Source organism: Rhinichthys klamathensis, unplaced genomic scaffold, assembly GCF_029890125.1.
Source record: "Rhinichthys klamathensis goyatoka isolate OS25496 unplaced genomic scaffold, OSU_Roscu_1.1 h1tg000124l_1, whole genome shotgun sequence".
In the NCBI taxonomy this organism is placed as follows: Eukaryota; Metazoa; Chordata; class Actinopteri; order Cypriniformes; family Leuciscidae; genus Rhinichthys; species Rhinichthys klamathensis.
Window position 1 is genome coordinate 1,520,219 of NW_026606661.1, and position 25,076 is coordinate 1,545,294.

The window sequence follows — 25,076 nt, forward strand, 5'->3', positions numbered from 1 at the left end:
CCACCATTAAGGCTGTGCCTAAACTGAATGTACATCTTGCTGAGTTCTAAAGGCTGACAGGCTAATTCTCTTTGGTTGTTTCTGCATGCTACATTCATTTTTGTGGCTTGAAAACAAGGCGTTATCTCATGCTATTAAGCAGCAGAATGCACAAACAAATTGGTGCAGCCACGTAAGTACAAGAATCAGATAAAGTGTACTTAGAAACAAATGCTCCAATTTTGTAATACTAGACATGATGATAAACTGGATGCTGAAAAATGGTACAACACAGTTGTAAATAAATAGCTCTGAATCCATATTTTTGGATTTGCTGAAAACAGCTTTGCCATCGAGTCTCTCATATTCTTTCAGGAACATTCAGATGTGATAACCCACAGTTGGAGGCACTCAATGCATTTGGAGACTTCTCTGTCTCCCTCCAGCAGACCAAAACTGCTTCTCGTTCCTGCTTAAATCTCCAACTCCGCTGGCTCATGAAGCTCATACTGGGCGTAATGGACCAAATGTAGCTTGCTTCTGGCATTGCTTGTCTTCAATGAAAACAAAAAAACCCCACTCTGATCCAAGAAGCAGGCAGAGACTCTTCCTTATGATGTTGAAATGCAACTGAGGCTCATTTCTCATGTGGCAGTCGGACATGGCGCACCACTTTTTTCTCATAAACAGCCTTCATGGTCTTCTCGATCTGTTTGAGGAACACCTGTGGTATTCTTCCACAAAGGGTGTTAACTGTGTCTAGGAACTTAGTCTGAAGAGGGTAAAACAAAGACTGGAACATGTTCTCCTCAAAGGGATACTGAAAGAGAAGGTAAAATACAAGTTTGAGGAACTGCTTTGGTATAACTGTGGAGGCACAATGAACAAAGTCCACATTTCATATCTGACTGAATTCTAAACAGCAGAGGGGCCCACGTGACTCAACCATACAAAAGGCTTCCTCGTGGAGAGATGGTTTCCTGCTATTAGCCCTCAAGGAGAGATTCAAGTAAACTGCACTCTGAATGCACATTGGAACACTTCTATTTATTCTCATGATTCAACACCCTCAGGATTTGTTTTGTTAGCACTGAAGAATTAGTGGCCTAAGCAAGCAAAGACAAATAGATTATACTTATTAATCTTAAAATCTTAATCTTTGTCATTTTTATGCAGACATGTATAATATGTATATATATATATATATATATATATATTTAGGTCTCCACGATTTGGGGAAAATGTCATATTGCGATTATTGAGGTCAATATTGCGATAGCGATATAATAAACAAATGGTTTCATGAGTCAAATTGCTTGGTTCTCAAGTAAAATGCACACACAGATTAGGGGTAATGCTGAAATGTGTATTTCTCAACTCAAACTAGCAACAACAACTAAATGCACAGTGTTTTCAAATTAAAATAATAGTTTTTACAAAATTAAATAGTGACATCTTTGCATTACTGCAAACTTGTTTTTGTCTCAATAGTACAATATTATAAAATAAATGTCATATTTACCTGTGCCCTTACTGTCTAACAGGTAGGACATATACAGAAATTGAACAAAGTTATCAAACAGTCTGCACAGCATAAATTATAAATGAAATATAGACTGATCCTTATTAAAGCTACAAAAGTTATTTAGTCAAGAGCAGTGAGTAATTTTCTCTGTTCCCTTTGTTCTTTGATTAACTTTACTGACAGAAAGCTTTATTGGCTGCTGTCCCTTTAAGACCAGCCGCTGCTGACAGAGACGTGGGTCTCACACGCGACTCATTCTCTCACAACTCTTCACGTTCATCATAAGACTGCTCTTATGTTATGAAGATACTCGACGAAACAGACATTTTGGTATAATTGTGTGTTATTGTCCGTTCAAGCGCGAAAAAGAACTGTATTCTAGCGTGCTGTCTGTGCACACGAAACTGGCGTGAGTCTTTCTGTGTGTCAATGCAGTCAGGACATTCACAGGCAGCGCGTAACGTTAATTGACAAAAATGAACAGATGCTGCGTTGATTGCGTTAAATATTTTATCAATATTTAAATCAATTTAACGCGTTAACGTTGACAACCCAAATTTATTTATTCCATAAAATCGCACCATTTTGCGTCATATAAGGACATTGCGATTGCGATATGATTAATCGTGCGGCACTAATATATATATATATAGTAAGATTTTTTTTTTAAAATAATAATACTTTTTATTTAGCATGGATGCATTAAATTGCTCAAAAGTGACAGTTAAGACATTTATAATGTTGAAATAGATTTCTATTTTAAAAAAAAATGCTGTTCTTTTGAACTTAATATTTATCAAAGAATCCGGTGAAAAAAGTTTCACTGTTTCCATAAAATATTAAGCAATTATTAATCAGAAAATATTAAACCATTTTCAACATTGATGATAATAAGAAATGTTTTGTGACCACCAAATCAGCATATTAGAATCATTTCTGAAGGATCACTGGAGTAAATACTACTGAAAATTCAGCTTTTGCCATCACATGAATAATTACATTTAAGAATGTATGAAAATAGACAACAGTTTTTTTTTTTATTATAAGATTATTTTGCAATAATATGCTTTTTATTGTATTTTTGATGTAGCCTGGATGAGCATAAGATGCTCCTTTTAAAAAACATCTAAGTGAGTCAACATTTTCGAATGGTAGTATACATATATAATTATCAACAATCTGACAGCCATTCTATTAGTTCTATCATATAAATGTCTCCTGAAAATGTCTCACCTCACGTATGGCATCGTAAACCACTCTAAATGCGGGCTGCTTGTCGTCATGGTACACTCCACGGTTACCATGAAGAATAGACACTCCCTCCTCTTCACCAGCTTTGCAATTGCTTCCATACATGCAGTGATCTGGCCTGTAGTTCCACTGGCATGGAAATATGTACAGACACTCTGTAGACACAAAGAAAAATATTCAACGTTTTATCCAAACTGCAAATAGCATAGCTACGCAGCACTTGTGCAGAGAATCTTCATTTGTCTTCTATTTGTTGGTGTTTGTAGTTGTGCTAGTCTTTTGGGCCTGTACCATTACCCTTGCCAAATGTCTCACCGATTTAGAAACTTTAATTACTGCACCTGTCAGTATCTGTCACACCTGTTCCAGTCAAGAGATGTGTTAATCTACACAAAAGGGTCTTATCTCTATAAAACGACAACATTCAGGAGGGCGAGGAAAGAGAGTTAAAACATTTTTTTCTTTTTCTGGGAAGAGTACAAATGGAAAGGTGCACAAGCTCTGCACAAGAAACAACAATCAGAGTTGGAAAGTTTAGTTGTCATGTGCATGATAAAAACCCTCAAGGCTTCACAACAAGTAGAATAACAGCTTTTACACTTGGATTTAAGCCTCCAGCAAACAACACAATGACCGGTAAACTAGTGCTGTAACAATGTAGAGTGCAAATCAACAAAAATAAAGAAAGTAGACAGGTTTATATGAGAGTTTAAATGATGCACTGAATAACTTTCCCTTACTTTTTTCTACTGTGCTAGTGCAACGTACAGTGATGTAATCACATATGCTAATATCATAATACTTATTACCGCCAGAGTAATACAGAGGTATTTTGATATTTACCATAGTATGTACCGGCTAAAATGTATAGTATTATCACCTTACATGTCTAAAAACATGGTAAAACCAAAGTATTTTGACATGCACCATGGCATTTACAAGATAATGCAAGGTACTTTAAAGATATAATTAATAAATGGGACTTTGAAGCATACTATTAGTGTAGTACCAAAAACAAGTTATCTATACCTCTGTATTTTACAAAATACTTTAAAGGGGTCATATAATGGTACATGCACTTTTACAAGTTGATTGTACTGAAATGTGTGTTGACAGTGCCTGTACACAACCATCATATAATGATAAAAATCCATCCAGTGGTTTTGTTTTAATCTCCTTATATGTTTTCCCCTGCCTCAAATCGAGCCGTTCGAGCGTGTGACGTCACAAGCTCGCACGCCCCTCCCACGATTGTTGAATGACAGCCACGTTTCAACACAGACCCGCCCTCGCTCGTGAGCCAGCTGTCAATCATAGTCCGCGCGGACCGGCGTGGTCATTGTTGATATGCTGGAGCACTGTCTATGAGCAGAATGGCGTCTAAGCGATTGTGGTGTTCTGGTCTTGGGTGTAATAACGAACACAGCAGTCATTTTAATGTTCCTAAATCCGAACCGCCGAAGACGCAGTGGCTGAGTTTGTTTTCGAAGGGAATATTCCCCACTAGCAACGTCAATGCTCTCATGTTTGCGCGAATCATTGCACACACCAGACTGCTTTATAAACGAGGAGGTATAAAGCTGGTTTTGCTAAGAAGCTGCTCCTGAAAGGATCGGTACCATCTATTCGTGTTCCTGCTGCACCTCCAGAAGAACTGAAGTGAGTGTAACGTTTTATTAAACTTTATATTAATATTTATATTAATCCTTGTAAATCGCTAGCTGCACGCTTCACAATGAATTCGTCTAAGGTTTACACTCAGGGTACATTACGGCATGTTTTCTATGTATGACGTTCTCAATATAATGCATAATCCCACGTTTATACTGAACAACGTGTTATGGTTATTGTGTTATTGTGTTACAAACGGTGTACGCCAGAGCCAGCTCTGGTGTACGCATAGAACAGAGAGGTGGAGTCAGCAAAGCTCATGATCATTTAAAGTCATATACACTGAAACGGCGTGCTGAAAACAGAGCTGTTTTTTACCAGGTAAAATAAGTGTTTTCTTACAATACTAATGAGAATTTTTAATTAAAGTATATTACAAACTTTTAATTTAGACCCTAAAGAATCATATTAGCTTGTACAAAAATGGCATTATATGACCCCTTTAAGAGCTTCAAAGAATACCATGGTATTGACATGGCACATATCCAAAAAACCTGGTTTTAATATAGTGCATGTCCAAAAAACGAGGTATTTTGATATATACCATTGTATTTACAACATACTTCAATGGTACATGTCCATAAAAACAAAATAATTTTTTGCTTGTGTTGTCTAATCTTACTCATCATAATCAAGTATATATTTGTGCAAGCATATCCTTGTACCTGGATTGTAGTGGAAGATGATGTTGAGGAGGTCTTGGTCTCCCCATGTGATGTGGTTCTTGTATTTCTGATAGAGAGGGTGTAGCAGATTTTCCCACGACAGACCGCTGGCGATCATGCTGTTCTGTAAAATCAATAGTGGCAGGTTATTTTCCTCAACAGTGAGTCTGGCAGACACTTTTCAGACAGCTGTTGATATGGAAATTTTTTTCAGAAGAAGAAATGTTCTTTTTGTCCTCCCAGACAGCCTTGAAAATGTGCTTGGGTTGGAAATTACAGTTCTAGCTGAGTTACAGAAATATGCTAATCCAGACTGCTGTCACCCACTCTCTCTCTCTCAACGGATGGCAATCAGTAGACTTCCATCACTGCCTACTAAAAACAGCCTGAGGTTAAAAGGGTTTAAATCTGCAAAGAAACCTCAGAAGATATGTGAACACCAAAGCCTCAGCCCACTACCAAGAGGAATAAACTATATAAGGAAAACACTGGCAATATCTAGTAATAACCTAGCACTCTATGAAATCTAAAATATTTGCGTTAATTATATTATGTTTGTAATAAGTGTATAAATCAGAATGTATTTGACAGAGATGCACATATATTAAAATTTTGGCTGATACCGATAAGCTGACAATCATTTTCAAGTTATAGTAGATAACTGAGCAATGCCAGATATTTAAGGTTTTTATGTCTAAATAAATTCAAAATAAACAACTAAAAACTTAAATTATTCATTTTAAATGCTATAATTGAATTTGAAGAGAATTTAGGCATCACATTATAATGTACAGAATGAAAAGTGGATATTGATTTGCCAAAGATTACATTTGAAATTATTAGTGCTTTTAAAGATTACCTTGGCTTTGCTGTCAATAAAATAAAAAAAATCTCTAATATAAAATGAAGACTGGTATGGAACCGAGTTATATTCATTTCTAGTATTTGAAGTTTAAAAAACAGCTATGGACCACTGAAATTTCACCATAAGCAGAGCTACAAATTGCCCATCAAAATTCAAGTCAAGTCAATTGTATTGTTCCTTACCCTGAACAGAGTGCTACGAATCCGTGTGAGGTTCATTAGCATGACCCCTGAATTGACCCCTGTGACTCCATAAAAGGGGTGCCTTGCGAAGCGGCTATACCAGCCGATCTTGGGGATCTCGTGCTCTGGGGCCATGGCAGCTAGCTGAGTGCTGTTGAAAGCCTTCAGAAACTTCCAGATGTCATCCATAGGGCGGAGAAACAGAACATCTGTGTCCACGTACAACAGCGAGTCCACGTCCTTTAGGATCACCTGAGATCAGAAGAAATACTTGGTTACAGTCTGTGTGGTGAGATGGAAAACAAACAAATGAACAAAAAAACTTAAGCAGCAGGAACCTACAGGAAGAAACAGCCTCTGGGCAGCACATGGCTTGAAGAGTTTCTTCCATTCATCTGCATTCCCCACAGAGAAGGTGATTGGATATATGCTGTAGTGAAACCTGGAGGACACCGTCTGAGGCCACACACTGAACTGTGAGAAGAAATTGAAAGAATCAGTCAATGGCAATGTCAGCAGAGAAAAGTGTGAGAAGAAACCTGTACCAATCCTTCAAAAGAGCAACATTTTGTATCTTTTGTAAGATTTGTGATTTATAGAATGTAATTTAGAAGTCCTGAAGAGATCTACCCATAGTGGTATACCTTGTTTTAACTAAGTAGGACATGGCATGTTTTACCCCCAGTTTCACAGACAAGGCTTAAGCCTAGTCCTAGACTAAAATGCATGTTTGAGCTGTTTTAACTGAAAGCAACTTGCACTGACATATCTTAAAATATGTCAGTGCCACTGTTTTGGTAATGTTTTTTTTTTCTAAGGCACGTTTATAAAAGCTACTTAAATGTCCTAATAGAACTAAGGCCTAATCCTGGCTTAATCTAAAGCCCTGTCTGTGAAACCAGGCTTTAATATCTTAAGGATCAATTTGCCCACAATCAGCTTTGGCACAAATCTATATGTCATTTTATGTTTTAATGCTTTTTTACTGCACACAGAGTAACAAATTTAGCTACTTGGTTTTTTGTTGTTGTTGCATTTTTTGCATTTATGTCTAGAGATAAAGAAAAAAAAAAAAACTAAGGGAGATTTGGTACATGCAAGTTTGGAAGTGACAACCAGTTCATTTTTTTCAATGCCAACAAAAATATACTTTTTTTTATTATCACCATAAACTTCACAGGCACAGCAATATGTAAATTATTCAGAATAGAAAAACTGATAATTTTCAAAATGCCTTAGCACTCTAACACATGGAACAAGCGCAACAGAGTCTTCGCATCGGGACTCGGGTGTTTTTTTGCCTCCACATCATTCATTAAAATCATTTATTGCACAGATAGCCGTGGATTACCCCTTACTTATCATTAGTCATAATACCACCAAGGGACCTTAAACTTGACAGTATTTTATTGTAAATTCGACTGTGTACATTTATTTAGATGCATGTCATCAACAAAAGTTATGAAAGCCATTTTTTTCTTTTCTTATAAATGTCAAACAATCTACTTGGATTTTATCATTCTCATTTAGCTTTGTTTTTTTCCAGCCGTCCGTGATCCCATCAGAAAAGACCTTCAACCCATTTTTGAGTCATAACAAATCAGTTAAGAACCACTGGTTTATAATATCCTGCTGATGGCCAAATAACTACTGCTGAAAAGGCTGCAGAAAAACAGAGGAAATCTTTTGAATAACAAACTTGACATTGCATTCCTTCTCTATCTCTCTTCAAAGCCTTCAGATCCTTTATCTTCAGCAGTATGCGCAGGAATAGATCAAGATCAGCTCAAGGCCAGAGGGCACCTCTCAAAAAGCATCAACTGTCTAAATGTAGAAAACAATGTAGTGCTATTTTCAATAACAGTCCCTTTGTGGTGAGAAACATTGGAAACGATTAGGAGTGTAGAGAAAGACCACTCTACCAGAAACCAAATAATGTGTTAATGGTAAAGAGATCGATAGATTCATGAGGTTTCTCACATTACCCTCCTCACCAGATTGGCTGTCAGGGTTAGTCTGACATTGTCTGAGGGTTACCACAAAGCCACTACTAGTACAATACAATTGACAGTCACAGTTCTGTCAAAGGTCAAAGGTTTAAATACACTGAGAAATCTTAGGATGTAAGGATGTAAAACACAATCATTATGATTATAATTACTATAAAATGAATATGATATGAGCAAGAGCTTGTTATTGGAGGGTTGGAAAAGGTTAATTTCCCCTGATATAAGCAATCATTATTGTGAGTTTGACTAAGCAAATCCCTGGAAAAATTATGAATGGTACCAAAATAATAAACTGAAATGGTCAAACAAAATACACCGCATCATTTAATATATATAAAAAACAGTAATCAAACTGAATTGTTCTCAGAACAAATATTCACAGCCCTATTAGTTATGCTGGAGTTGGCATATTACATTTAGAGATTTAAGTTGCAAGGGAAAGAATCAGAGTGAAGCAATAGTCCCAAAACGTGTGGCAGATTTTTTCGAGCTACATAGTTAGGGGATGAAACTTTGTCTGAAAGTCAGTTATCCATTGCAATGCTTTCCAGAAAATAAAGATATGCCTTAGATAAAGATACTCAAACCCCTTGAAAATAAATGTCTGATGAAAAAACCCCCCACATATTTTAGGTCACCAGTCAGCTAGACATTACAATCAAATAAAAAAACCCTAATATAGCCACAGCAAAGATGAAATAATCATGGGACATGCTCTCACCCCTTTTTCAAATTGTTCGGCAAGGTCCTCCTCTGCAAAGATGTGAAATTTGATCTTCTTTATGCTGAAGAGCAGTGCTGACTTCACCATGTTGAGCGTTTCATCTAGACGGTTCCCACAAGCCACCACTGCCAGGTGCATGACATCCTCTGCTCGTGTGACCTTTGACACAGGGTGCCCCACCTCACTCTTCTGCCTAGAGGTAAAGAAAAAAAAGCTTAAACCCATACGAACCGTGACATCAACAACAAAAAACATCTGGTACAAATCAGCTGGGTCAAACCATGAGACAACATGGTCGTGAAATACTCATTCTGTACACGGTTCCCCTGGCACATGGAATGACTCAAGGGTAAACAATTCTGAGTCAGAGTCAGATTTGCAACCAACTTGTTCAGAGAGCACACAAGGGCAAGCGTATTTAAAAAAAGAGTAAGAAGAATGCATTTTTGGGCTTACAAATGCGAGACGAAGGTCAGATTCAACATGGTTAGCCTATAAGTGTTTATATTTTAGACCTAGCGGGATGGTTTTCGCATTAAATTGCGTACATGGAAATTGCGTACGAGCGCTACTTGTCAAATCCGTAAATAGAGAAAAATGGCGATTTTGATGCGTGTATGGTGTGGGAGTGGCATAGGTTAGTGGTCACAACGAGTGAGGAAGGTTGACATGGAGCAGCTAAATGTAGAACCTCCGGGGAATCACCCGTTTTATAAGAAACGCTGAACAGTGGAGAGTCTGCTGGCAAAAAGAGAACGCGACAGAGCTCGTAATAAAACGAGAATCAACATTGGCTTGGCTTTTTGGAGATGGCAAGAACTGAGGGATTTGAAATGTTGTAAAAACAATGCGGAGATGGGGTTATAATTACTCAAGTCAAGTCAAGTCATCTTCATTTATATAGCGCTTTTAACAATGGATTGTTTCAAAGCAGCTTTACAGAGATAAACATATCATTTAAGGTAACAGAGATTGTTTTGGCTTTATAGCGGTTCTTGAATAATGTTATTTCCAGCTAAAGTTAATTTACAACAGGTGAGTAAGGTATTTTATTGAACAGATAAACTGCCATATGTAGCTCTCTAACAGAAGCATAATCTATTTTGAAGGGTCATTTCATGATGGTTAATGGTAGTGCTGCACGATTAATCGTATCGCAATCGTAATCGCGATGTCAAACCTATGCGATTATATAACGCAAAATGACACGATTTTATATGAAATAAACAAATTAGGGCTATTAACACCGCATCTCTTCTTTTTTGTCACCCTTTAGTGTTACATGATCCCGCTCTTATTCGTGCAAATGCCTAAAAACCATTTTGCACGACAAGAAGTCAAAAGAGAGCGCGCTGCCTGTGAATGTCCTGAATGTGACTCACAGAATAACGCGCGCCAGTATAATACGCATGCACAGACCGCGTGCCAGAATACAGTTCTCTTTTGAGCTTGAACGAACAATAACACACACAATTATGCCAAAATGTCGTTTTGTCGATTATCTTCATAACATAAGAGCAGTCTTATGATGGACGAAAAGAGTTGTGCTTGTGAGAGAATGAGACGCGTGTGAGATCCGCGTCTCAGCAACGGCTGCTCTCAAAGGGCCAGCAGCGAATAAAGCTTTCTGTCAGTAAAGTTAATCAAAGAACAAAGGGAACAGAAAATTACTCACTGCTCTTGACTAAAGAAGTTTTGTAGCTTTAATAAGGATTATATATAATTTATAATTCATGCAGCGCAGACTGTTTGATAACTTTATTCAATTTCTGTATATAAATCTGTATATAAATCCTCAATCCTACTTGTTAAGACAGGAAGGGCACACCCACGTAGGAGGTGACGTTCTCGCGACCTTGTGCAACGTTCCCTAAAAGTTCTCTAAAGGTAACGAAAGTTCCGAACCTTTACAGAACATTAGGGACGTTCATAGAACGTCCTCTTTTGGTTATGAAAGTGCTGCTGTTCAAGGTTCCTTATATGACTTTAGGGGGACGTTCTATTTGGGGTATTTTATAGTCACATAGCAAACGTTACAAAGAGGACATTTGGGACGTTAACAGAACGTTTCCATACGGTTCTCTGTTGGTCATATAATAACGTTTCCAATGTGACTTTAGGGGGACGTTCCATACTGGTTATTCTATGGTCACACAACAACTTTACAAAGAGGACATTCGGGACGTTAACAGAACGTTCCCATACGGTTCTCTGTTGGTCATATAATAACGTTCCCGTTATTACTTTAGGGTGACGTTCGATATTGATGATAATATGGTCACACAAAAACGTTACAAAGAGGACATTTGGGACGTTAACAGAACATTTCCATACGGTCCTCTGTTGGTCATATAATAACGTTTCCAATGTGACTTTAGGGGGACGTTCCAGATACATAATCGTAACTTGCTAATTTTATGACTTAGGCTACTGGCAACGAAACTGCAACGTCACGGCCCGTTATTTCATTACCATCTTTCATTTATGTAAAGCAGTCTTTAGTGCTTTTACAAATCGGCTATATATAATAAAAATAAAAGCAAAAGCAATGTGATGGTATAAAAAATAAAGCATTTTTCAAGTGAATGGGTCATAGAACTACACAATGAATTTTAAATTTATGATTTAAAATTAATGATATTTTAAATTGTTATATGTTAAATTATAGATGTTTATTTAAATGCGTGCCTTGAAGTGTTCTATGGTTTTAAAGTAACAACAGGTAACTTTTCAACCTTCATAATATATTTCCAAGTCTCTTGTGATGGTACATCGACTTACAATAGGTTGAATGACACGTCTGCCATAGCCTGACGGGGTCTGTAGCGTTTTTATTTCGTACTTTTAAACTTCGGGTTTCGGGTAGTAACCGGCGAACAAAAAGAACTACAAAATTCGACTGCTTTACGGCATATACGTCACTTCCACCACCACCCCCACTTCCTTAAAATCGGACTTGCAAGCCAAATGTTATAGTCATGGCCGAAGCAGCACGGAAAAACAAGAAAGCAAAGGTTGTATCGGAGCAAAGCAAAAAGAGAAAAAGAGAAAAAGAGAAAGTGATCGCGTTAAAGGCAGAACGAGGATCAACATTGCAGAGCTGCCAACTCTCACGCATTGGCCGTGAGACACCCGCATTTGATTGGTTTCACACGATCACACGTACGCCACACCCCCGGTTTCTCACGCTAAATTGTCAACCCAGTCGGTCAAATGCCTGAAAGATGAGTTTATCTATAGATCTACCTGTTGAGCCACTCGTGATGGACAAGTTATACCGCAAATTAGTTCAAATCTCCCGGAATCTAGAGCGAGCGCACACGCGAGACAGAGACTGTGCTCCAACGCGCGCGGACGGCAGAGAGAGAAAGCGAGCGAGAGACCTTGCGTGTGCAGGGAGCATCGAACCCCCCATCGAAAAAAGAATGCCTGTCTCTAACCTCTCTAATTCGCTAGAGTAGTAGCGAATTATCAATCTGGTAGCTAGTATCAATCTGGTAGCTAAACAATATTCTAGTTTTTGATGGTTAGCTATCGCTAGTATTCTCGTTTTGATTTGAACTTTGCAATCGATGAAATGCAAATAGCAAATGTTTGACCTAAAAAGTGTAGTCTACTCAACATGTACAAAGAAAGGAGGAAGATTATTAATAAAATCATATTTTAGGATACCTAACATGTCTGTGATATTTGTTTATTTGTCTTGCCTCAAGCTATAATGCAAATCGATTTGTAAAATTTGCAGATTCATTTATGGTAGCTTGATATTATAATATTGACGATATATGGTTATTATCAACCACTCAAACATTGCATTGAAGTATCATATAGATTCAGTAAAACGGTAACCAATAGACTAGGCTACTATAATGACGCTGGCTTGTAAACGTGAGCATCGCGATCATTTGTCGTTAGAAAAAAAATAAAACCCATGAAATTATATTCATATGACATGCTGAAATATATGCCACTGTACCTGGGATGAAGACATTTCACACGCGACGCAAGCAGAACACCTGCATGTGACCTCCTCCTACAGTGTTCAGGGCTATCATGGTTGTCAACAATTGCACGTGCATGTAGGATGACAGAGTTTACGACAGTAGTAGAGGACAATACTGTTTCCCAACTGTAGGGGGACCCCGAGAGCAAAAGTTACCTGTTGTTACTTTAATGTGCGTGCGCGTAAACATTCGAGTCGCATTCAAAGACCGGAGCGCGCGCGAGCAGATGGAAACCATGGAAATGAGGACACTCATCAACTGACAAACAGCAAAACTAGCGTCTCTCGCTGATGTTTTCACTGAGTGCTTTCAGGTAATTTTAGTTAACAAAATCACACAAATAATACATACTAACGTTCCTGACACCTTTCTTACGTGTAATTGATACGCTTCTGTTGAATATTTACTTTACAGAAATGGTTTTGTGTCTTCGAAAAAGTCCGTTAGCATCTCAACCGTTTTCAGAAGAGGTAAGTTAAGTTAACGTTACACTGGAGCTCTTGTTATATATAAGTTTGGGGTTTTAACCACATCTTTGTGTTGATAACAGTTTTTGATAGTTTTGTTTTGCTGGTAATTTGTCAATGGGTGATTGGAAGTAAGCTAGTACAGTTAACCAGTGACGTCACTTACAAATATTCACTTACAAAAAAAACAGTCTTTGTGCAGTTTACAGACACTATTCAATAACGCGATTAGAACAAAGCACTTAAGAATAAACTTGCTTCATCAGCTCCTCTCTCTCTCTCTCTCTAGAATAACAACTGTTTTGATTTATCCCTTCACTTATTTACTTATACACCAAAGTGAAGTAAAAAGTAATTAAAAAGTCGTTGAAGTGATTGGTAAATATATGTTTGATTTTTTCCAGGCACCAGAAGAAGAATTTCGGGCACCTCCTGAGGATGAAGACAGTGACTGACATATACACGCACACACACACTGTATATATTTAATATTGTTTCTGTATCACTCACTGTATATAATAATAGCTACTGTTTCCTAATATTTGGAAAAACTTAAGATTTTTTTTATTTACTGGATTTATTTTCTGTATGCTTCCTATGCATGACCACATTCATATTAATCTATAATCTGTTTTTGTTCACACAAAATAAATATATAAATGAAGGATCCCTGCTTTGTATTTTATCTTTGATTGTGTTAAAACGTGCATGCTTATTCCTGATTAAAGGAGTAGTTCACTTTTGAAAAAACTTTTGCTGATAATTTACTCACCCCTATGTCATCCAAGATGCCTATGTCTTTCTTTCCTCAGTCGAAAAGAAATTACGGTTTTTGATGAAAACATTCCAGGATTTTTCTCCATATAATGGACTTAAATGGGAACCATACGGTCCAAGGTCCAAAATACAGTTATAACAGTTTCAGATGCAGCTTAAAATGTCTTTAAACGACACCAGACGATGAATAAGGGTCTTATCATGCGAAACGATCGCTCATTTAAAAAATAAATAACAACGTTTAAGTTTTATAAGCTCACATGCTCGCGTCGCTCTGTTCTGTGTGTCTCTCCTGTTCGAACTCGTTCATCAAAATGAACAAATCTTTTTCCGAGTCAATTCGTTCATTTCGGTCGTTAAATGAATCAAATGACTCGAAAAAAGATTAGTTCATTTTGATGAACGAGTTCGAACAGGAGAGTCACACAGAACAGAGAAAGGCGAGCTTATAAAACTTAAACGTTGTTATTTATTTTTTAAATGAGCGATCGTTTCGCATGATAAGACCCTTATTCATCGTCTGGTGTCGTTTAAAGACATTTTAAGCTGCATCTGAAACTGTTATTAACTGTATTTTGGACCTTGGACCGTATGGTTCCCATTTAAGTCCATTATATGGAGAAAAATCCTGGAATGTTTTCATCAAAAACCGTAATTTCTTTTCGACTGAGGAAAGAAAGACATAGGCATCTTGGATGACATGGGGGTGAGTAAATTATCAGCAAAAGTTTTTTCAAAAGTGAACTACTCCTTTAAGGTTCTGCAAGAAGAACAGTTTCTGCAGTTACATTCGGTTCCCTATGCAGGTCCTTGAAACCAGTGCGGACGGTCTTAGAACGTTCTAGGAACATCACATTTCCAAATAAAACATGGTCCCCTAAACGTTCCAAGAACGTCCCGAATGTTCCGTGAAGGTCCGCAAAATAACGTCCTCCGACCCTTTAAAGAACTCCACATCACGACCGTCTCAGAACGTTCCCGGAACGTTACTAGGCGACGTCCTTGACACCAGTGGGGACGTTCTGAGAACGTCCTGGGAACGTAACATTTCTAGCTGGGTAGGTAAATATGGCATTTATTATGGGTTTATGTGAGGATTGTTTGAAGTTCACTTAATTTAAAAGCTGTTATTTTTTTTAAGCCTTATAAATATTTTAAAAGTTGATAGCTTTCAATTATATTGATGGAATCACTAATGTTGGATGGCTATAATTAACGTTTAAAATGTGGGGGGTATCGTCATTTTTACATCAATGGCTTATTGATCATTATAGGTGTTATCAATCATTTAGTTGTTGTTGCTAGTTTGAGTTGAGAAATACACATTAATACACAGAATGATCACTAATCTGTGTGTGCATTTTACTTTAGAACCAAGCAAGTTGACTCATGAAACCATTTGTTTCTTATATTGCAATCGCATATCGCAATCGCAATATTGACCTCATTAATCGCAATATGACATTTTCCCCAAATCGTGCAGCCCTAGTTAATGGGTATAGCTACAGTAACGTCTTCAGGTAGTCAGCTTGAGATCTCTTCCAACCAAATTGGTTATATCTCTTAAACCTAGTGAATGTTTTATGAGCAGTAGGTTAACCATATTCATTTCGCAGTCACGCAGAGCTTTGTGTTCCTCCACAAAAATGCATGCAGTTTTTTTTTTTTTACCGCTAGAGTGTTAAGTTACATAGTGTGCCTTTAAGCGCCACGTTTTTAGAATGCCATGTCATGCATGAGACTATACAAAAGACGTGAACACAGCGGTCAAAGACGTCCGTCTAGCACATTTACATAGAAAAACAATTGAAAATCACCGCAGTGGAATGCAAAAACGTGTTCTGTGTGAACTGGGCCAGACAGTAGGGCTGTCGCGGTGAAGGAATTTCTCTTGCGGTAATTTTGAGTGGCTCAATAGCGCGATATGCGGTATTACCGCGCCATTTATTTATTTATATTTATTTGTTGCTATATAAATACGTGTTATGATGATGTGGTCAGCATACACAAAAACAAACCGAAACTAAACAGCGTCTCTGCGCATTGAAAGGCTGTCACTCAGTGCGCACATTGTTACGCTAACGGACTGTCTATGAGTGAGTCATTAAACCGTTCATTCAACGAAAACGTTCAAAAAGCGGATTCCTTAAATGATGAATATAATGAAACAAGGTGTTAATTATTTTTTAACTTTGAGCTCCATTTTTCAAGGCTCAGCTGGCCAGCAATGCTTCACTTTTGGGCAAAGCTGAAGCTTCACTTAATAGAGACCAATGGCATTGATTCAATGCGTGACTCGCTGCTTTCCCCCCACGGCTTCCTCGCACTGTGTTAATGCTGACCAGCGCTGACGCCATTCATGGTAAATACCCTTACACGTTAAAAGGATGATACGACAAATATTTCCCTTTGCTTGGAAACGGCAACCTTTTCACGAATATGACTTGACTTCAAAGACAGACGCAGGTAATCGCACGCGCTCAGTCGATCACATTCACTGTCTGTTTAGGCAAATCCACGAAGCCTCTGTACAAATCACCACGATAAACAGTCTTCTTATCATTATTAACTTACTTAACATTCAATACACATGGTACGAACTACGAAGGGTGGCCTTATGAAAAAAGAAAACGCGGTTCGCGGTTGCTGCGGTTACTTGCATTCCTCTGCGGTTGGCCTGTCAGTAGCGCGGTATTGCAATATTGCGGTTATCGCGACAGCCCTACCAGACAGTCTGAAAAATATGTCTGGTCTGCTCCGACCAAGGTGGGATAAAAATCGTTATCGATCAATATGGAAAAAAATATAGTGAGCATATTTTTTGCCATATCGCCCAGCCCTACTTTGAAAGACAATAGGAGACATTAAACATGTAAATGAGTAGCACTCTTGCTCATCATGACTTAAGTGACCCAGACAGCCGGTGCTTCACTTGAATACACATTTCCTTGTCTTGAGTCTCTAACAAAATTGTTATTGGTGTGGTGTTTGCTTTTGTGATTCATGTTGAGTCTCCATCACTCCAGGGAAGTAAGCTCTCTAACCCTCTAAGCTCTACCCAAGAGATGACCTCTGGGAAAAAAAGTCCTCCATTTATCCAAGGCTTTGGAGGAGGAAACAAATTCATACCGCAAGAAAAGCATGCAGCCCTTCAGACAGACATCAAAGAGCTTCCATTAAGCCAAGGACGCTCAAAACACTCTTGCTCTCTTTTCAACTCAACCACAGACCTTGATATGATGTGAAATAAAGAAAAGGAAAAACATGGAACACCTTGGGGTTTGACAACAGGGAAGCATGGATATTTTCACACCTTAAAGTTCATTCTCTGATTTTCTGCCTATTATAGATTATAGACTAGTATCATAAAAGACCGTAGCATTTGCTTTGAAGGCTGCGGTTTCCTGTGGAAAAAGCTTCCCTTGTTTACACCACAAAAAATTAGGCAACAGGAATTGCATCAATGGTCTGATCAATTTATTCTTTTAATGTTTTTAATCATTTGTCTAAGATTTTGTCTAGTAAGGCATTTACTTCGATACCTTTTTTAATCAACATGAAATGTTCACATGCTCTGACTGATCTTATAAAAATTCTTGCAGTCTGTGTGGAAACATCTGGAAACATTTAGACTGCAGGCTGAATTAAATATTGCACTCCTTATAGAGCAAAAGTTAATGCTGACAGACACTGATGTTCCTCTTTGAGCGATACAATTTATTGTGGACAACATGAAATCAACTTAAAAGTGATCCAAAAATGAATGAAAATAAAATAGGGTGGACTTTTATTGTGTCTCCTCTCTAACTTTTTAAACAATATGAAGTGTATCTCTTACTTTAGCTTCTATGAGATCATTATTGATTATTTGTGTGAATCACTCTTAAAACGTAATGATTTACACAGAAATATCTCCATTGTACACCAGAAGACTCCAGCATTTTGAGCAGTGAGTGGATACCGACTAACTTAAAAACACCTCTGATTGGCCATTGAGTTAAAGAAATGAACAGTGATTGGCTACATTGCTCAATGCTGCAAAAACATGTTGTAAATAGAAACATTTGATGCTCTTCAGAGCCCAACACAAATACACACTGTAGTGTTTGCCACATCTGTTTTGCCAATATGATATTATTACAGTATTGAAGTTCAGGAATAGATTAAGGACAATGATTCTCCACAATGATATTTGTCAGAATAGACTTAAAGGTGGGGTAAGTGATATTTGAAAAACACTGTTTGAAAGTTGGTCGGACCAACACAACAACACAACGTGTAGCCAATCAACATTAGGAGGAGGAGAGAGAACGAGCAAGAGGGAGATTTGAAGAAAGACTGTAGAAAGAGAGATGGCTGAGAGACATTACAAAAGAGAAAAGCTCATAAGAGTATTACTGGAAAATTAAGGGTTATGAATATGATCAGGAAAGAGCTTAAAGAGCCGTGTTAATATTAGAAAAGCTTTCCAACGCTGAGATTGCTTTGATTCGACTCCACATGTGAGTAACACTGGTTTTGAGTGTCATTGTTTGTCTGGAGCTGCTGTGCTGTTGGCAACTAACAACGAACTCTTGTTTGTATTTACTCTTGTGTATGTATGTAATTTTTTTGTTCTCCCTTGTCATTCGTTCATCATCTTCACTTTATTTTTCGTAAAGCATTATTTTGTTGCGCTTCTGCTACGATGAATAGACATCCACTCTTGCATTGCATGTGTAATGGAGGCTAGCTAGTGAGAGTTGTGCAGGCTGACGACTGCTAGAGAATTTGGTGTTTACTGTTTAGCGTCCTTGTTAGTGCACCCGCCTCGCATGCCAGCGATCGGGGTTCTAGACCGATTCGGGGCAGGACGGTTAGGATTGGAGGAGGGTGAGCTTTGGAGGTGGATCAATGAAGAGAGGGATGTGTTTGTTTTCTTTCAATTCAAATAGCAACAGTGTTCAGCAAAGACTTTGAGAAATAACACTGTACCTTAAATGAGATAAACAGAAATAGTATATTTTTTCTGAAATTTATTTATTTTCCTTTCCAATAGGATTTGGAAATCGAAATTATGCTGCACTTCACAATGGATTGTGGAAGCTTTAGTGGTTTGTGCATCTTGAAGTCCCTAATCTAATCTTGAACAAAACAATGAAAAACATCAAAGAGAGATCCAAAAAAACATATACAGAACAAATACGCTGTCTGATTTAAGCCAAGCCCTCATGGCTGCGTGTATGGAATTCAGCTAGTGCTTTTCTTATAGCCATTCACCGCACTCCATAATCTATACGACCAAATTGTTAGCACTTTTCCCCCTCTTTAGAATGTCTGTATACCTGTCCTGGCAGAGCCAGGTTTTCAGTGGCACCTTGACTTTAAAACTTGAAGTGAAACGTTAGTGTTATTGCTTCAGGTTAGAAGATAAAGACTGCAGAGGAGGAATCAACTCAATGGGAGGCACGAATGGAGAGATAAAAGAGGCTATAGAGAGAGAGAGAGAGAGAGAGAGAGAGAGAGAGACGCACACACACAAACGGAGGGCTCTTAGTCTTCCTCCATGACATGTTTATGGCTTTATATAATGTAGCTGCCATGCAGCAGTTGCCTCTAGTTATACCTGCATTACAGATGACAGAGTGAGCTATTGGTTTGACAGTTAGTAGACATTTATTCCTAGGTGCGGCAAAAACGGGTAGAGTGGTGTTTTGTGATTCTGGCAGAGAAAAGGTGTTATGAGCACCCAGCTTTCCAGTAATGCAGGTTATTTTGGGAAAGGGTGTGAAAGAAACATTAATGTACTGCTACAAGTTTACTTCATTGTCATTTTAATTCATTATTATCCTAAAAAAATAGTTCACCCAAAAATGAAAAGTCCGTCATTATTTACTCATCATCTTGTCATTCCAAACCTGCATGACTTTCTTTGTTCTTTAAAGCAATGTTTTGAAAAATGCTTTTTTGGGGGAGCCAATGTTGTTTCAACTTAAACAGTTCAACAAAAGACTGCTGCAGTGATGACTTTTTTTTTTATTATATTTATAGGCCAACAGGGAAGTTAGCATCGCCCTGGTTCCCTCGACAAAAACTTAATAGGAGTTTTCCATTGGCTTTTGCATCATTGCAGCAAATGAGCTTTGCAACCAACAGTTTATGATTCTTACATGTTTATCATGATAATCTTCAAAAATGAACACATTTTATTAATTTTGAAGCCTAAAAAGCTAAAGTAGGCTATAAAGTAAAAAGCTAAAGTAGGCTATAAACGAACGTCACTGCCATTAAGCTTACGACAGCTTAAATCTTTATTTTAAAGCATTTTCCCTAAAAGGTTGAGTTAGATTGCAAGAGCGTCATTATAAACACAACGAGGCTGTGAAAGTAGACTAGTGAGTGCTTTTCCTGTTCGGCATGATGACGTTTAATGTCGTAGAATGAAACATGAAAATATCTTGCGCTTGTTTAACCACAGACCTTATTTTAGGCATTTAACCAAAAACCCATTGACTTCACGATGAGGGAAATGAAAGTACTGAAATGCAAACTCATTTCCGGATTGTGGCCAACAAAAATGTCATACCTGCAAGACTATGTTCTTAAAAATATCTTAATACAGGCTTGGTGTGACATGAGGTTGAATACATGAAGGAATTTTCACTTTTTGGTGATATATTTTTTTTATAATACAACAATAAAACAGAAAAAAAAAAAAAAAGGTCTGGGATCAAAAAGTTTGTGTTTGTTAGAGCCCTCAGGACAAAACAAACCCTTCGGGCCCCCTGAATGTGATGAAACGTATCATCAGGGACACATTTGTCTGTTTTGCAACAGTGAGGCAGGAAGCACGTCTGGAGGATGCGCTTAAAAAAGGAAAAACTCGTGCGGAAGAGTTAATCACTTCTAAATAAAACAACAGGTCAAACGGGATGAGATGGCTTTGCCCCTCCCCCTTCCTCTGCGGAGATGGATAGGGAGCGAGGAATTAAACGCATAGAGTGTTTTACAAATCACAACCTCTCATCTCTCCCGTTTGTACGGCGAATCTGCTTAACTAATTTCCCCGCTCTGCATTGGCCCGTTGCATTGTGGGTTTATCAGCAGAGAGCAGTCACAGGGGTGTGGACATGAAGACGGATCACTGCTGGAAACCCAACAGGAGGGTCAAAGGGTTGAGATATCTCACAACTGCAATTAGTGGCGTTTATGTGAAGCTGTCAGAGGGGTGATAACATATGCTTGCTGAAAGAAGGCAAGCAATGAATATTAAACTCATCCTCACTGCAGAATTGATTTCACACTATCAAAAAGGCATCCATAATAGTCCGCCTCCCTTTGCATCATCGATTTCACACTATCAAAAAAAATACTGACACAAATGAACCAATCTCCAGTTAACCTAAAAGATAAATGTGACAGCTCCTTTTAATTATGTCTCAGAAAGGGCGGATCATCTTGATGAATAAACTACTCCATCCTCCAGTCACATGGGACTGTGTGCACTCGCTCAGTACAACCAATCATTGATTTTGTCCTTCATTCGTTGAGTGAGACCCTTTGGGAACGAGGCAACTGCATTCAAGGTGACCTTTTTAATGAAGTCATAATTAAAATACAATTGAGATAATCGTGGTGCGCACAGGGGGCTCTTAGACTCGGCGTTGCAGCATGCAATGCACACTGGTCTCTGGTAAGATTTAAGACATTAGTGCACAGTAATCTGGAATGTGGACAGTGCAAAAAATGTGTCATGCATGGTTTCCTCTTTGTTACATTAAGAAACAAGATTGCAGCTCAAGACATTCTTGCTACAATCTCCATTATCACAGCAGCAGGCTTTTGACAAGAATGTCTGGTTGGATTTGCTGTGTTGACATTCAGGAAAAGACCAATGATTTATGGGTTGTTATTATAACATGCATTTGCATTGATTTGCAGTGACTGCAAATTACACTGAGGTCATAAATGCTCTTGAGAATCAAACTAATGCACTGATCATGTTTGCAGAAAAGGGAGTTGAAAGGAAGTATATGTATCAACTTTAATAGAAGGAAAAACATGCATTATATTATACTATATTACATGATATTATATCACGTTTTATTCAAAACGTCTTGAAAACATCTATAAACACATATTTATTCATTCTCTTTCGGATCAAACTAGTTGTTGATCATCAATAATGTTGCACTTGAAGAATTTCCTACCGAGTCTTTGCGATGACATTCCCTCCTCCTCTGCTGCTCAACTTCGGCTCTTTGCGGATTAGCCTCGGTGGTTTTTGCGGCTTTTCTGGGTTTTGTTTCGATTCTTTCGCCGGTGGAAAATCCGCGACATGATTGAAGGATGGAAAATGTTTTTCTTTCGCAACTTCTTTAAGCGGCGGCTCGTCCGCAGCGTTCCCCCCGAAAAAGTACAAAAGTAGGAAAACTCCAAAGCATACCACGATCGCCACGATCTTGCTGTAAATTCTCATGGTAAAAAAGTGCTCTGTTCGCGTGGAAATGTCTCAACCATGGCTCTGGTTAAAACATGGGGACATATTTGTAGTGTGCAGCCATACTTCTTCATTTGTACTGTGATGATGAAGACGATGCTGCCCAGCTTAGCACCGATATCACACACGTATATGAATCTCTGAAGGCGGACCTTACACTCCTTACCGTAACACTTATAATACTTCTGTCGCAAATGTAATACGGTAATGCTGCCGCAAGTAGGAGAAACTATGGAAGCTTGTTTCTGCCACAGAACAAAACATTTGAAAAGATAATTGCGACTTTTTATCTCACAATTGCGATTTTATATCTCGCAATTTTGACTTTATAACACGCAATTGCGAGTTTATATCATGCAATTCTGGCTTTTTTTCACGCAAAAAGTCAGAATTGAGAGATGTAAACTCGCAATTGCGAGAAAAAAAGTCAGAATTGTGAGATAAAAGGTCACAACCATTTGATTTTTTTTTTCTGTGACGAAACTAGCTTCCATACTGTATGAAAAGATATTATAACTTTTCTATTTTGTTCATATTCACAATTATATTATATTATATTATATTATTATACGCATGTCTGGCTGTCAGGAGGATATTAACACTTTTATTATTAATAATAATTTATATATTTTTGTTATATACAGTTTTGACAAAATAATGTTATTTTTATAGATTACATTATTGTATGTTCATTATTGTATGATGATAGCAAGCAACTGGATTACACTTCTAACTTGATCAGTTTCTCAAATAAAAGTAATCTGTTGAAATAAATTGTTCCAATTTTGCAATCTGATTAATAAATATTTGATTTGAAATCACATTCATTGCAATATATTCCATCAGCTTTACCCTGTGTAGTATTCCCATGAGAAATTGAGTGTAATGTCAAAGTGAGTTTGAAGTCCTCCTTATATGTGGAATTACGGTAAAACATGGCCAACAGAGAAAGCAGGAAGTACTGAAGCAGACCATGTGCTGCATATGTGTTTCTGATGCTGTTTAGCGCATGGAAGTGTTCTCAGGCGAGGCGTGAAGGTATGTTTTGTTATATTATTTGCCAGTTCCTTATTTATATCGTACTATACCATTTGAGAACGTTAAAGTCTAAAAGTGCATGGAGCGTGTCATGTCTGCTTCTTTATGATGGCAAACATTGCATGCCATGCACAAACAACACAGGCAGACTTTTGACAGCTGTTTACCTGCAGTGGGCTTTAGATATCATTTCATTTATTATTTTGGGTTTGTTTTCTAAGGTGTGCATCAAATCAGTTTAACGACGTAGGTTACTTGCATGACATATCGATGTTTTTTGTTTTCATTTTAGTCCTCAATATTATCAGACTGTATCTTAACTGGTGAATAACAGTGTTGTATAAAATTGAAATAGAATAAAGTTTAATTTTAAACCTAATCACATCCAATCTTTATAATGTACTAGTTGGCAAATGTGTTGTTTTATGTCTCATTGAGTTCAAATCAAATAGCCACAAGGTGGAGTTGTAAGCTGCCCTATTCTTTCCTTTGCATGTCAGATAGTGAGTGGAGTAGACTGAAGTATCTTTAGTTCATATCACCGTGCCAGGTAGTTGATTCTCTTGTTTAGAAGCAACCTTTAGAGTTGTGCACACTGTCCAAGTAAACCTACGTTTTAACTGTAATTTTGCTAATTTATCAGTTGTTAAGTGGAATTTTGCCAACATGACACGATACTATCGATTACCAAACTGTAAGGTAAATGATCTTGTAGGAAATTTTAATGTTAAATCGAATAATATTCTACTGGATAAAATTGTGCTCTTAAAATATGAATAAGAAAATAGACATTTCCTGGATTTTTTAAGTAAGATATTATTTGATTATTAGATGATCCTTGTTTAATTCTAATAGGATTGTGTTGTACATATATTAAATTATATTCTACCTTTTTAATGCTGAATCAGAAATGAAACCAAAATAAATTCTGAAGAAAATCTGAACATTTTTGATTGATAGAGTATTTTGTTTAATCCCATTAGGATTGGTTTCAAATTATAATACAATTTCATTAGCATTCCTTTAGTGGTTTCCCTCTCTGCCAATTATTTTAAAATGTCTGAATAATAATTTTTCTAATCTGTCTACATTTTTCTGTCTTGTTTCTGCAGTCCATTGCTGTGTGTAATCATGATAACACCGGCGTTTGAACTGAGCCAAGATGCTAATTTCCTTACGCTGATTATTCGTGTACCCTACACCAGAACATCTGAGTTTGACATCTACATCCAGGAAGAAGATTTGAAGTTCTATGCCAAGCCATACTTTCTCAGGTGACTCACCTGCAAACTCCATGATTGATATTCTGTTATGCTAAAACACTGGAAAATACTTAATATAGGATGTTTACAAAGCTTTTTACCTAGACAGAGACCCCAAAAAAGCATTTGGACACCTCATCCACACTAAAATAAATTCCATTGCAAGTTCTGATAACAT

The 25,076-nt window shown here is 37.6% G+C and overlaps 2 protein-coding genes across 2 annotated transcripts in view; one reads left to right on the forward strand and one right to left on the reverse strand.

Moving 5' to 3' along the window:
- Positions 1 to 393: 393 nt before the first annotated feature.
- gxylt2 (glucoside xylosyltransferase 2) lies at positions 394 to 22,735 on the reverse strand. The gene is made up of 7 exons (XM_056256221.1): positions 22,309 to 22,735; positions 8,869 to 9,064; positions 6,481 to 6,612; positions 6,139 to 6,390; positions 5,092 to 5,215; positions 2,738 to 2,910; positions 394 to 799 (listed from the first exon to the last, which is right to left on the reverse strand). Exons 1-7 carry the CDS (start codon positions 22,575 to 22,577, stop codon positions 617 to 619), a joined length of 1,329 nt encoding a protein of 442 aa, XP_056112196.1. The 5' UTR covers positions 22,578 to 22,735; the 3' UTR covers positions 394 to 616.
- A 756-nt stretch (positions 22,736 to 23,491) lies between these two features.
- shq1 (SHQ1, H/ACA ribonucleoprotein assembly factor) overlaps positions 23,492 to 25,076 on the forward strand; it is a 28,738-nt gene continuing 27,153 nt past the window's right edge. The window contains exons 1-2 of the mRNA XM_056256222.1: positions 23,492 to 23,636; positions 24,749 to 24,910. Of these exons, the coding sequence (XP_056112197.1) occupies positions 24,768 to 24,910 (143 nt within the window). The 5' untranslated portion in view covers positions 23,492 to 23,636; positions 24,749 to 24,767. The remainder of the gene's footprint in view (positions 23,637 to 24,748; positions 24,911 to 25,076) is intronic.